The sequence below is a fragment of the Palaemon carinicauda genome, chromosome 17, assembly GCF_036898095.1.
Source record: "Palaemon carinicauda isolate YSFRI2023 chromosome 17, ASM3689809v2, whole genome shotgun sequence".
NCBI lineage: Eukaryota > Metazoa > Arthropoda > Malacostraca > Decapoda > Palaemonidae > Palaemon > Palaemon carinicauda.
The window spans coordinates 63022655-63037836 of NC_090741.1; the positions used below are offsets into that span (position 1 = coordinate 63022655).

Genomic DNA, 15182 nt, shown 5'->3' on the forward strand with positions numbered 1-15182 from the left:
GGTCCATGACGGCAGAACGGCTTATTTGCAGTGGAAAATGTCAAATTTGTTAAAAGCACATAATTTACTGAAGTAAAGTTTTTTTTTGCTCTTAGAGTTGTCCCTTGTTATTCAATAAATTTACCATTGGTTAAACCAATTACAAGCTTCCAAATATTTATGCACGGGGTCCCGGATGTTGTTCTACAACAGCCCTTTTTTTTTCAATCTCCCCTTCAGTTTGAGTTCCACCACCATCACATAAAGGCATCTATAAGACGGAACTTGAGGGAAGTGCAATCTGTTTTATAAAGCGAAATTTCTTCTGTGTTGGCAATTGATTATAATAAACTTACTGTAAATGAACAATATATTTTACCAACTGGTTATTATGTGACTATTTTGCATTTCTGACCATTATCAAAGTTACAGATCATTCGTTTTCACCATTTTCCCACACCCCAAAAAAACGGTTTCCCATTAGGGTCCCCCATAATTGTCTATATATAAGGGGTCCAAAACCTCATGTCCAGGGTGGTTTTCCCCAATAATCAAGGTTAGAATTGCATAAAACAGAAGACAGCGAGTAGGAAAACTATATGGTTTACGTATTTGGCTGGAAATTAGAATATATATTTCCCAATTTTTTAAACGGATTGTCCTGTTTGTAATGTATTCATGACCAGCATTGTTGTTAGTAATCATTCTGTTTCAGTGTAACCCTCAACCAAAACCAGGGTTTCGCTGTGATCCTCCATACCTGTTTTCATAAAGGGTGATAGGAAAATTCATAGAAGGTAGTTTGTCCCAATATTCATGGTCAGAAATTGCTAAAAAAAAATATAAGTTAAATAGAAAATACATATGGTTCGCGTATTAGCTTTCTAGTTAAAGTATCACTTTTATCCATCAATATAATATTGCTTTACAAATGGCAGACTGCTACTATTGCCCAGGTCTACCCTAGAGACTAACCTAACTTGTCAAAGTTTTCCAACGAGTAATTTATCCGGTAGCGGTCTACTCATTACTCCCTCATATTATCTGCTGAAATTTTAAACACCGACGTGATAATTACAAGTAATTGCGAGTAAATATATAATAAATACAACAATATTTAAGGAGTTCAAGATAGTGCACCGCCGGCGTCCAATCACAGCGCCGTTGCGTGTCTGTCTCGACCAATGAGAGCGAGTTTTCCCGGCGTCCGCATAAACAAACCTGTTAACACGAATCTAATTTCTACGAATATGGGCTGAAAATGCAATGTTGTCCCAATATCGTACAATATTACAGCTAAAATATACATGCACCTTCACCTATGGATAATCAAAATAGCAGTATTAGTACAAAAAATCATATATATCAAATAATTTACCTCGCTTCATGGTCCTAGACTTGTCGGTGTGGAACTGTCAACATTACAGACGAACTGTATAAAGAGGGATGCTTCATATACAAAAGGTGAAAATATATCTTATTTTTCATAAGATAGTCATTATGAATAAGTTTCTATATTTAACAATTTATCATGAGAAATATAAATATACTCAACCTTTGATATTCGAAATTTTAGAAAAGTCCAGTTTAATTATACGCATGTTCCCTTTTACTATAACGTCAAGATACGCGTGTAATAGATACATAGAGATAGCATATGTTAAATTTAGCAACTTTAAAGTTGTGTGCATAGGTTTTTAAAAGAAATACAATTTTGACAATACATACTATGCCAAAATTATATTCTTTTAAAATAATTATCCAAATGAGTATTTTTAGAGTGAAGTTGTCTAGGTGATATAAAATCAATATCATGCTCATGAGACATTGAGAAGTTCCGCATTTGGTTGCTAGATTTTATTTAGTCTTAATTATCATAAATGTTTTTATATATATACGAGAAAATTATGAAACTATATGAATGAATACATTAGAATTGTCCTAATTTTTTATAATACCTGGACAGTTCCCAAGTATTCCACTCCATTTATAAATATGTCACCATGTCCGGTCTCGTCAGTTTCACTACTGGGACCTATATATATATATATATATATATATATATATATATATATATATATATATATATATATATATATATGCAAAAGTATATTTATTGCGCTCTATTAAAATCATTGTTATTATCTCATTGATAATAAAAAAGTAAAGGGATGCCACTTAGCAACCAATCTGTTAAGCCTGCCCAACAAAAGGTTTATAAAATGAATTCGAAATACAAACGAAATAAGAAAATGTTGACAGAAGAACAATTGAACTCTAATCCATTACAGTGGAAGATCATTGTATAAGGTACTATCTAAAACTAAAGAACATTAATCTGATTTTGAGTCCCCGTTTTCATATAACAGTTGGTCACCATAGCTACCTAGTCTCATTTACCCTTGTCATATTGACACATTCACAATAGTTACTACTTAAGTGATAATATAATGTGCAGTGAGTGTTTACAAGCATGAGTATGATTTTAAAGACGAAAATTAAATAAGCTCTGTACTTCAATGTTTTTTTTTTTTTTTTTGTGAGTAAGTAGGCCTACAGGTGAATCCACATATAAAGCAGCCATTATAAACAACTTTTCAACAACAGCAATTGTTTTGCGAATAAAACACAAATGGAACTAGAAAAGCACTCTGAGAATGCAGACCTCTGCCACGACAGCTTATGTCTCAAAATTAGCTTACCTTAGGGTTAATTCGGTCGACCTTTTACTTGACCTTGGTCTTTGACCTAAGACTAAAAATTTTACCACTTCCACGTCTCAACATAACACTTAATTCCTGAAAGTTTCACTACTCTGTGAGTAAAATTGTGGCCAGGAAGTTGATTACAAACAAGCAAACAGACAAACAACTAATTAGTCAATTAGAAGAAATAGAAGTTCTGTTGTAAATGATATGATGGATAAAAACAAATGTGGTATTTTAATATTACTTTATCTTAGCGCTGGCTTTGTTACAGTTGTGCGTGAACTGCTACTAAATGATCCGCGGTCCATCGGCATTGAAGATCAGGCTTCTGAATACCTAAAAGACTACTTAGTCGAGAGAAATTACTGTGCTCAAAATGGAAAGTCTTATTCATCATATGAACCTTTAAACAGAGGTGTACCTCAGGGCAGTGTACTGGGCCCAATCTAACTCCGTATTTATACTATTGGTCTGTCGAAAATACTAAACAAGCATAGAGTGAAGTTCAAACTATTTGCAGATGATACACAATTTTACTTCTCCATAAAGGATATAGACGACAGTACTGAAACTCTAAACCGAATTCTTACCAGTGTTTGGGAATGGAGGACAATCAAATTACTAGAATTAAATGAAAATAAAACTGAATCTATAGGTTGGAAAGAAAAACACCGTAAGAAACGTGGGTGATACTGATATATATATATATATATATATATATATATATATATATATATATATATATATATATATATATATATATATATATATATATATATATATAAAACAACTCTGCCCGATATCTAGTAAAGTTGAAGATCTAGGAGTATTTCTTGACTGTAACTTGTCTTTCAATGCCTAAATAAATAATGTAGTAAAAACCGTTGGCTATCATCTTAAAGACATTGCTTTAATAAAGAAGTACCTTGATAAACAGTCTGTAAACAAACTTGTGATGAACTGTGTTATTACCAGGATTGACTGCTGTAACTTCATCTATAATTTACCAAAAGTGCAACTTAGGAAATTACAAAAACATGATAAACTGAGGAGCAAGACTGATAAAAGGTGTCCCACCCCCGAGAAAGGATCACCCCTGCGCTAATTGATTTATACTGACTGCCTATTGAAGCGAGAATTGAGTTAAAAATATGCATAATAGCCCACCAAGTTATCAGAAACGTACGTCCAAAATATCTAAGAGAATTGTTACATATTGTGTAGCTTACAAATACTGTTGACGCGAGAATAGTTACAGAAGGTTTCAAAATAATCGAATCTAGATATATGTCTACTGTAGACTATACTATAAGCTCCCACTAGACATAAGATTGAAGATGTTAAGGCTTCTATGATAGAGGTATAGATGGGAAAACAAGAGAACAGTAACCTAACGCATACTCACGTAGACGGTATACAGTGTATGGTATCAATGTGATAGGAACAGTCTGTTACAGTTTACCTCCAAGTGGAAATATGTTATAGTTAGATTCCCATATTATTATCATCATCATCATCATCATTATTATTATTATTATTATTATTATTATTATAATTATAATTATAATTATAATTATAATTATAATTATAATTATAATTATAATTATAATTATAATTATAATTATAATTATAATTATAATTATAATTATAATTATAATTATAATTATAATTATAATTATAATTATTATTATTATTATTATTATTATTATTATTATTATTATTATTACGTTCAGCTGTGTTTCCATGAAAAAATACAAACAGGTTAGATTTTCACAATTTATATATGGTTAAGTCGCTTACCTAACTTGGCACTTGTAAACATTGCTTATCGAAGTAATGCATTTATATAGGTACTCCATAAGAAGTATTGGCTATACACATTTAATGTGCGATTTCTGTAGTGTGGATAGGGGAATATAAATTATAATAACGTAAGTAAAATGAAACAATATCTAACAGATTTTGTAGATTTGAGAACAAAGCCCTCAGAAGAATATTGGGAGTTAAATGGCAGGACAGGATTAGAAATGAAACTATAAGAGAGATTACTCGAGTGCCATATGTGGATGAGATCATAGTGAGGGGTAGATGGAGATGGTTTGGCCATGCTCTTCGCACCCCCCAAGAGAGATTAGTTCACCAAACTTTCAACTGGGCTCCACAAGACACTAGAGGAGTTAGAAGACCCAGGCCTACATGGCTGAGGACTCTGAAGCGGGAAGTAGGAGATGATGAATGGCGAAGTATTGATTTAAAAGCTCAAAATAGAGACGACTGGCGAAATCTAACCGAGGCCCTTTGTATCAATAGGCGTAGGAGGAGATGAAGTAACATGGCAGTAAAACTATTTGATATACAGTATATACAGTAGCCACAATAGTTACTCTTAAAATTACAATAGTATTTTGATGTTTTTCATTTAAGCATCTTAAATTTTTTGTCTCTCGGTTTTAAATACTGCAATATATTTATGGAAATTTTGGAAACTATTTTTTCCTGAAAAGTCTGGACGCAGTGGTAGAAATATTTTGCTACTGAAAATTCCATTATGTTAAGACTATCCATCATACTGATATATATTTAAGTAAAAGCGAATCAGCTGCCAGTGACTATATATATATATATATATATATATATATATATATATATATATATATATATATGTATATATATATATATATATATATATATATATATATATATATATATATACATATATATAAATATATATATATATATATATATATATATATATATATATATATATACATATACATATACATATATATATATATATATATATATATATATATATATATAAATGAAAAAAAGCATATTGGTTTCGTCATTGTATTGCTATAGCATGCAATACTACAACGGATGTTTTCTGGTTCCTATGGCTGCTCACTCCACAAAATAAATATGAGGTACTACTGCTAGGGAGTTATGGGGTCCTTTGACTGGCCAGACAGTACTGCATTGGATCCTTCTCTCTGGTCACGGTTCATTTTCCCTTTGTCTACACGTACACTGAATAGTCTGGTCGATTCTTTACATATTCTCCTCTGTCCTCATACACCTGACAACACAAAGATTACCAAACAATTCTTCTTCATTCAAGGGGTTAACTACTGCGCTGTAATGGTTCAGTGGCCACTTTCCTCTTAGTAAGGGTAGAAGAGACTCTTTAGCTATGGTAGGCAACTCTTCTAGGAGAGGGACACTCCAAAATCAAACCATTATTCTCTAGTCTTGGGTAGTTCCATGGCCTCTGTATCATGGTCTTCCACTGTCTTGAGTTTAGAGTTCTCTTGCTTGAGGATACACTCGGGCACACTATTTTGTCTTATTTCTCTTCCTCTGGTTTTATTAAAGTTTTTATAGTTTATTTAGTAAATATTTATTTTAATGTTGTTGCTGCTCTTAAAATATTTCAATTTTCTTGGTGTCCTTTCCTCACTGGGCTATTTCCCCTGTTGGGGCCTCTAGGATTATAACATCATGCTTTTCGAACTCGGGTTATAGCCTAACAATTATTAATGATAATAATGCTTCTAAGCTTACAGTAGGAGCTTTTTCCTATAACCATAAACAACAATGTTAATGAAAAGCTTATTGTTTTAATTCCATCATCATCATCATCATCATCATCATCATCATCATCATCATCATCATCATCATTATTATTATTATTATTATTATTATTATTATTATTATTATTATTATTATTATTATTATTATTATTATTATTATTACTTGTCAAGCTACAACCCTAGTTGGAAAAGCAGGATGCTATAAGCCCAAGGGCTTCAATAGGAATATAACTCAGTGAGGAATAAACTACAATATTAGTTCAAGAGCAATAACAACATTGAAATAAATCTTTCATATATAAACTATAAAAACTTCAAAATAACAAGAGTAAGAGAAATAAGATAGAATAGTGTGCCTGAGCGTACCCCCAAGCAGAAGAACTCAACCCCAAGAGTGTGGAAGACCATGAAATCAGTTGGGATAGTACCTTGTTATCAGTTTTGGCAACCAATTGTGGTAAATTTTGATATTTCTAAACTATTCTTTCAGATTCATGGCCTTACTTATGTGTTCCACAAGCCTTCTACTGGGTTGGTTTTGGGTCTAAGAACAGATTCCTGAATTCGACAGGAATATGTACATTGGACTTTAAATGAACATATATATCTCTTAATGGCTTGTTTAGTAAGTCTACTGCTGTCATTATTTCGATTCATTGGTATATGTTCGAGTCCTTGCTCAGTCAGAAGCATTTATCATAAAAGAATTTTCAGTGGACACACCTTTCCAAGGTTGAATTCGATATTAAATGCCATTTGTGGTGATATTTACATAATATTAAAGTCACGAGTGTTAGTGATAAATGGTCATGCACACCTGATGGGTGGTTTGGCCGAGAAGACAAACTCGTTACATATGCATTTGATGCTACCCTCTTTCCCCTAATTTCATCTGGGGAGTGCTGAATCCCTTAGTAGAGAATAACTTACGATCTATTAAATTCTTATTCCTGATCTAGATATTAATCTCTGGCATCGCTGTTCAGTTAGTTCGTTGTACATGCTGTGTAAGATTTGTCATAATTCTGACCAGCCTTTGCATTCAAATCTTCCAGGACAGTGACGTCCTGTTCGTAATACTAGATACGCAGTTAAATCTAATTATCATGCTTTCTCCATCATGAGGTTCAATAGTACACGTACGTTATTCCAGAAGTTAAGCACCAGCTGTGACCAAGTTGTGGAATGATCTTCCTAGTCAGGTAGTTGAATCGGTGAAACTGCAAAAGCTCAAATTACAGCAAAAGTGTTTGTGTTGGACAGGCTGACATATGTTCTTTTTTATAGTTTATATATGAAAGATCCCTTTTAATGCTGTTACTGTTTTTGAAATATTTTTTTTTTAAATTGTTCATTACTTCTCTTGTAATTTATCTATTTCCTTATTTCGTTTCCCTCACTGGGATGTTTTCTCTTCTGAAGCCTTTGGGCTTATAACATTCTGCTTTTCCAAGTAGGGTGTAACTTTGCTAATAATAATAATAATAATAATAATAATAATAATAATAATAATAATAATAATAATAATAATAATAATAATAATAATAATAATAATAATTAATGAGGACAGTGGCTTCTCAACATCCAGATCTCTACATTGATAATCTTTCTTTAACTACATACAACTTTAAAATTTCAGGTGTGATACTTAATTGCAAATTTAGTTTTGAGAAACACATTCGGTATTTTGCTTCTTCAATTGCATAAAAAATTTCTTCAGAAATGACTTTCTCAATAACGTCATTTCTGAAGAAATTTTTTAATTCTTTCATTCTACCTTGTTTCGAGTATTGTTCGCCTATATGGGTTGCTGCCGACCGAATCAATTTGCATGACGGCAATTTATGGTCTATCGGATTTCTTATTCCTGATCTATATATTGATCTCTGGCATCGTCGTTCAGTTAACTATTTGTGCATTTTGCTTAAGATTTTTTTCATAGTTATGACCATCCTATGCATTCAGACCATCCCAGACTGTATCAACCTATGTATGCAATTTGTCCTAACAATCTTGCCTTCTTCATCATAACGTTCAATACTGCATAGTATACTAGAAGTTTTTATTCCGGGTTTGACCTAATTGTGGAATGGTCTTAATCTGGTAGTTGAATAGACGAAACTTCAGAAGTTCAAACTTGAAAAGAATGTTTTTATGTAGAACAGTTTGACATGAGACTCTTTTCATAATCAAACCATTGTTCTCTGGTCTTGGGCAGTGCCATAGCCTCTGTACCATGGTCTTCCACTGTCTTGAGGTAAAGTTCTCTTACTTGAGGGTACACTCGGGCACACTGTTCTATCTACTTTCTTTTCTTCTTATTTTGTTTAAGTTTTTATACGTTATTTGGGAAATATTTATTTTAATGTTTTTACTATTCTTTAAAATATTCAATTTTTCCTTGTTTCCTTTCCTCACTGGGCTATTTTCCCTGTTGGGGCCCCTGGGCTTTTAGCATCCTGCTTTTCAAACTAGGGTTGTAGCTTAGTATTTAATAATAATAATAATAATAATAATAATAATAATAATAATAATAATAATAATTCAACCCTCCTCTCAAAACTGGCATTCTAAGTAATGTTGTCATAAGGAGGCGTTTTGTCTGTTCATTTCTTTTATCACACTAGTTTTCCATTTAAAGATTAATTAATAATAACTAGTTAGATTTTGCACAATATCATTAAAATAAATTCCAATTTAAGACGCAAATTAATATTTTTCACATAAAATCTTATTTCATTCAAAGAGACAAAACCGCTCAAACAGACCTGCTATTCTGTCAAGTGTATTTCATTTTGTTGTCCAATTGTTACATGTAATACTATGGGATATCGGTGTTATCGTTAAATTACAGGTGAGTTACATCTCTGAATCATTTCTAAAATATGTTAAGAACATTTTCAGATTGTTATTTCTCCATATCTTTACATATTGACGTTATTCGGAGGATTGTGATGTAGCTTACGTGTCTTTTGAAGGCTAGTTATAGCATCTGCTAGTTATAGCGTCTAGCTTTTCCAACTAGTGTTATAGCTTATCTTGTAATAATAATGATAATAATAGTGGTCTCCAGATAAAGATTTATCAATGCTAGGCCAAAGTTGTGCTCGGTCCAATTTTATCCGTTGTAGACGAAAGTTATTTGGGCAGTTGTCTCGTGAAATGTTTAGTTTTACGAGAAAATTGACGAATTCCTATTATTTCTATTCCAGCTTTAACGTCTTACGCTAAATGCCCAATTCAACTATATTAGGAGACACACCAGATAAAACACCAATTTTGTAAGTGTTATTCACAATATGTTATCTTTGTTAGCTGCGCCAGCCATTCATTCATCGCTCCCTATATCATATTTGTCTTGTCATCATAGCCATATATGGTAACCCATTATGCTGGAGTCACATTAGTTATTTCTTGCTCGAGGTTTTCGCCAACCTCCAGCCGAGCCTTGCGAGTGAAAGTGTTGTAGCATCACACTACGATCTCGTGGTTCAAGGAGAAAATAGGAAAAGTTTAAACAAAATCGATCAGCTTACATTATTATGGCGGCCAGAAATTTTCTGACTGTTGCAGTAATACGTATTCTCGGAATATTACGTCAATTGATGAATTCTACAACTACCACAGGATGAGCAAAGCCAATTATCAATATCTTTTGAGGCTTATTGGACCCAAGATTGCCAAGAAAGAGATCATCCCATTTGCAACAGCCATCTTGTTTGTTTACATCCGAAGTCATGCTTGAGGTTTGTGCTCGCTGCTTTCCATCCTGTCATGAAGCCAATATCTTAAGCTGCAAACTCCCGATTTGCCATTGTCAGCAGCAACGGCTCGCTGCTTGCGAAAAAAAAGCCTAGTGTGATTCCAGCTTTAGGAGAGCTCTGCTGAATATACTGTATTCATTAATTTTATTTTATATTATGATGATTTTTAAATTGAAGTTGAATTCTGTTCAAGTACAGTATTCTTGTGCTAACCAAATTGTCTTATATTGCCATTGATAAGCTGAAAAGATCACCAAGCTAATATCCAGTTTTATCACCACCTGCATTAGCATTGCTGATTGTTGTTCATTGTGGTTTATGTGCACTTATCTACAGTATATCAGTGGCTGTAAAGGGTAAAATCTTTTCTTCTTTAATGGCAACTAAAAGTTTTATCCCTCTTTTGATATTCTTTGCCTAAGTGAGATTCAGTAATATGAAACTGTGAACATTCTATTACTGTACATCTTTACAAAGCTGTTACAGGCTTGTGTAAATAGGTGTTTAGATGATACTTCGAAGCTAGGAAAAATAAATATTTCCTTAAAGTTTGATAGTTTATGATGGTTCGGAAACAAAGTTCAAAGCACATGAAGGATTTCTTGTATCAATATTGGATAATAGATTGAATTTATTGATTCTTTAAATTTTGTTTTCTTACTTGTACTGTATTGGAGGTAATTAAAAGTTAACAGTGAATTCAGTTTGATATTATTCAACTTTGTTTTTAACTAGCAAATGTTATGTGAAACCATGGTTTAATGCTTTTTCTGCTTAAATCTGAATGTCATTAAAATAATTTTATCGGTACCTTATTGTAAATATGGTAATCAATTATAAGGAAGGTTATGATTAGTAAACTGTTAAATATGTTTAGATTTTACGAGTTAGGATTTGAAGCCTATTTTTTTGTTTTGTTTCAGGGACCATCCGTGCAATGATCACGATGTCAGCACCAGTAGTTATGAATTATGATGACTCTCTAGAGATGTTCAGTTGTAAGAAATCAGAAGCCACTACTAATCCTAGGAAAATTATCATGACTGCTAAGAACTTTGGCAAAGAAAAAGGTTCATGCAATGATAACCAAGCTTCAGTTCATCAAGAGTCTACGCATCCAGTGTTCTTCAGTGGTAAATCCTATACTAAAACAACCCCTTCAAAAGTGGGAAAAGTACCTACAAATAGTGAGGGAATGGATAAAACTAATGTTATACCAGATGTTGTGGGCACTTCTGAGATTCGGTTATCTTCTCAGATATCTAATCTAGGGGATTCATCTATCAATACCAAACCTAGTGAAGACCTTGTAAAGAAAGAAAACATCGACAAAAGTAGTGAAACTGCTCATTCAGAAGCTTATGAATTTGTGAGAACAATTGAAGCTCAGTTTGGAAATGCTTGTGGAAAAGTTCCTTCTGGTAAAAGATTAAAAGTCTCTGATGTTTGTGTAAATAAGTGTCCGACACCCTCGTGCAGCAATGAGGATAGTAATACAGTATGGTACGCTTGCGACAAATGCCATTTAGAATTTAATTCTCGGAAGAGTCTTGCCAATCATGCCAAGACCCACCCGAAAGTGATGGTAGGAAAAAATACTTGCGTATACTGTGGAGCCAAAATGGACGACCCTAAAAGTCTTAACAGTCATTTTTTGAAGGAACACTTATATGATGTGTCAAATTTCTCTTGTGAGTCATGTCAGGTAGAGTGCATCAGTGCAGATTTATTTGATAAACACCAATATTCTTGCCATCGTAAGGACGAGACAAACAGTCTGATATGTCCCATCTGTGATAAAGTTTATTATGATAACGACATCTTCGTATACCACAAAACCCAGCAAAAGCAGTGTCATATATGTTGTCTGACATTTTGTATGACATCACAGCAATTCAAGGTTCATAAGGAAAAGCATACATTATTTAAATACAAGTGTGAGCATTGTTATGCCTCCTTTGTTACCAAGTCATCTTTGACAAAGCATGTAGAAAGTGAAAGTTCCTGTGTACAAAGATGTAAAAGTAAGAGTCCAGATTCCCCGTCTGATAACAGAAACTATCCTGATATTAAAACTGAAATAGTGGACGAAGATTCTAGTCAATTGGAGACTGATGCATGTGATCCAGGTAGCACTACAGGGACCTCAGAAATGGAGAAGTGCTTACTTTGCTCAGCTGAGTTCGTCCACTTGAAGAACTTATGGAGACATGTAGCAGTTGTCCATGAAACAGAGATACAGGTATTAATTTCCATGATTTAAATTTATGTTTCATGTAATTTTTATATAGATGAGGTAAAAGAGACAAGTCTTGCATATAGTTAGTTGTTCATGTATTCATTCTTGTTTCTTCTCAACATTTATTACGTTACTTATTTGAAAATAAATATTGTGACAAGGGGCTATTAGCCATATACAGTACATATTTGACTTAGAGGTTAATTTTAGTGGATTATTATTGCTACAATATAGTGAATAGTACAGTACAGTATATCCTTTGATTTTTGAAAGGGGTGGCTCCAGTCTGTGTTTTGGAATATGTTTATTATCCCAGTGCCTTGCCCTAAGGATGTTCAAAGGGTTTATTCATCAACATATGAGAGAGAGAGAGAGAGAGAGAGAGAGAGAGAGAGAGAGAGAGAGAGAGAGAGAGAGAGAGAGAGAGAGAGGGGGGGGGGGGGGGGGGGGGGGGCAGCAGCAATTCATGAAAATACACTTTGATGGAAGTGGCTGCCTCTAATGATATATTTTCCCTCAAGGTTCATGTTGCTGTATGTAAAAAAAAGATCAAAGAAACAGGGGGAGAATTTTCCATTATAAATTGGCAAAGGAAAAAATCTGACATTTTATAGGTGATAACTTTATATCGTGCATCATTATAATAACAAAAAAATTTATTTTTGGAAAATATTGAAAACAATTAATTTACTTCCAGATAAACTCTTAATTTATCGATGTTCCCAGATTAGTATCGAGTATTTCATCATGTAACATATATGGGACATTAATGCATATACACAACTACTGTAATAGATTTTATCTGTTAAAAGACATTGACATATTTTCACTGTTATTGCCTTTAGCATTAACATGCTTAATATACCGTAGGTTCCTCAGTCATTAAACTTAAGCAGTTTTAGGTATTACTATATCAATAGATAAGTAGAGGGGTTACCAGCATTGAAAGCCAGATACCACAAGCCTGTAACCTCGGCTGAAATTTGTGTTATTATTATTATTATTATTATTATTATTATTATTAGCTAAGCTACAACCTTAGTTGGAAAAGAGGGATTCTATAAGCCCAAGGGCTCCAACAGGGAAAATAGTCATGTGAGGAAAGGAAATAAGAAAACAGATAGAATAGTGTGCCTGAGTGTACCCTCAAGCAAGAGAACTAACCCAATAAAGTGGAAGACAATGTTACAGAGGCTATGGCACTACCCAAGACTAAAGTACATTAGTTCAATTTTGGAGTGTCCTAGAAGAACTGCTTACCATAGCTAAAGCGTCTCTTCTACCCTTACCAAGTAAAAAGTAACCACTTAACAATTACAGTACAGTGCAGTAGTTAACCCCTTGAGAGAAGCAAATTTCATGGCCCTTATCTAGTGGAAAAAGCTACAGCCATCAGGCGGGTATAAAATGTATTCAAATTCCTAGTAGAAAACAGGGACCTACTTGACTGAAAATTTCCACTAATTGGGAAATATTGAAAAACTCATTATTCCCTCGTAAATAGTGAGTTGAACTAATGCTCTTCATTAATAACAAAAAATGAATGAAAACAAGCCTCAGTATCCCAACTGGATCCATTAACACTATCTTCACATAGTTTTCCTAAGCCGTTTTAGATTAGGATTTGTACTCAGCGTTCAGGTTACTTATTTAAAAGTGGACAATTTATTTTTTTATTACTTGTATTGTAGCTAACAATTTAGAAATTTTATTGATCTAAATGAAATATTTAATTTCATAGTCTCTGTGAGTTTCCATGCTTAATTGCTTTTGTTAATTCCTTAGTTCAGTAGTTGAAACTTGTTATTTTTCTTCTGTAACAGGGTGTTGATCTTCAACATCTTCCAGCTGTGAAAGGTCATCTTTGTACTATATGTGATAAAAAGTTTACAAGAAACTCTAGTCTGGTGTCTCACATGGCATCCCACATAGATAAAACGTTCAGGTAAGTATTCTGTGATTCTACATTTTTCAAGAAGGAATCTTAAGAAAACAATAAACTTGTAGTAGCTGTGGCTTGTTTAGAGGTTAAAGCTAATTATTCAACGTCTCTTCCCCATTATTCGTATGCTTCAAGAGTGAACTCGACGACAAGAAAAAGTGGAAATGAGTGTGTCACTGAATTTAAACTAAACTGCCCAGATATCTACACCTTTGTATTTTGAGGTCTGAATCAATACTGTTAGTTGATAACCATCTTCAGTTTGCATCTTGTTGGATGGTGAACAACTGTCTCTAAGAGCTGGAACAGTTAGTGATTAGAGTGTTATTATTTGGATTACTGTACCTTACAAACACGGCTTTGCTAGTGTGGTTTGTTCGTGTTTATACTTATTTTCAGAAGGCATGTCGTCCCCTTCTAATTTTTTTCTGCAGGAAAACAAACTATCGACCCTTAATATGACTTCAGCGTAATATGGCATGCCATTATATTGATAATGAGTTAGTTATAGCCTATCTATCAAGGGGTGGTGAGGGAGAACCCTGTCCAACTGTTAGTCAGCAAGACTAGCACTATTGACCAGCCGCAACGAGTACAGATATACTGTGGCTTCTTTTCAAATTCACCCATTAATATTTTTTTCACTTTTTGTTTTCAGATTGTTTGATCTGTAATGGAAGTGAAAGAGATACGTTTGTGAACAGATAATGACAGTAAAAGATGTGGCCAGTTTATGTAGAAATTATGTAGCAGTTATTCCTACATCATGAAGGAACTTCCATCTCTTGCCTCATTCTTTGGTAGATAAAGCTTGCTTCTTTCCATTTGTAGATGTATGGAAGAGGAAATTGATTGCCCCAGGGAAGACCGTTGTCTCAGTGGGGGATTGAAATTCTAGAATCTGCCTTGGAAAGGATTATACTGGCTGTCCTTTTTTGTGAATTTCTTCACTGGGAG

General features: G+C 33.4%; 2 protein-coding genes across 7 annotated transcripts in view; one reads left to right on the forward strand and one right to left on the reverse strand.

The window, feature by feature from the left end:
• OstDelta (oligosaccharide transferase delta subunit) overlaps positions 1-1488 on the reverse strand; it is a 46212-nt gene extending 44724 nt beyond the window's left edge. For all 4 annotated transcript variants that reach the window (XM_068391135.1, XM_068391132.1, XM_068391131.1 and 1 more), the window contains exon 1: positions 1358-1488. In XM_068391135.1, coding sequence (XP_068247236.1) covers positions 1358-1367 — 10 coding nt within the window. In that variant the 5' untranslated portion in view covers positions 1368-1488. The remainder of the gene's footprint in view (positions 1-1357) is intronic.
• A 7543-nt stretch (positions 1489-9031) lies between these two features.
• LOC137656822 (zinc finger protein 271-like) overlaps positions 9032-15182 on the forward strand; it is a 45619-nt gene continuing 39468 nt past the window's right edge. For 2 of the 3 annotated variants that reach the window (XM_068391137.1, XM_068391139.1), the window contains exons 1-4: positions 9032-9134; positions 9493-9561; positions 10968-12286; positions 14107-14228. In XM_068391137.1, the coding sequence (XP_068247238.1) occupies positions 10982-12286; positions 14107-14228 (1427 nt within the window). In that variant the 5' untranslated portion in view covers positions 9032-9134; positions 9493-9561; positions 10968-10981. The remainder of the gene's footprint in view (positions 9135-9492; positions 9562-10967; positions 12287-14106; positions 14229-15182) is intronic. The other variant, XM_068391138.1, reaches the window with a different exon arrangement.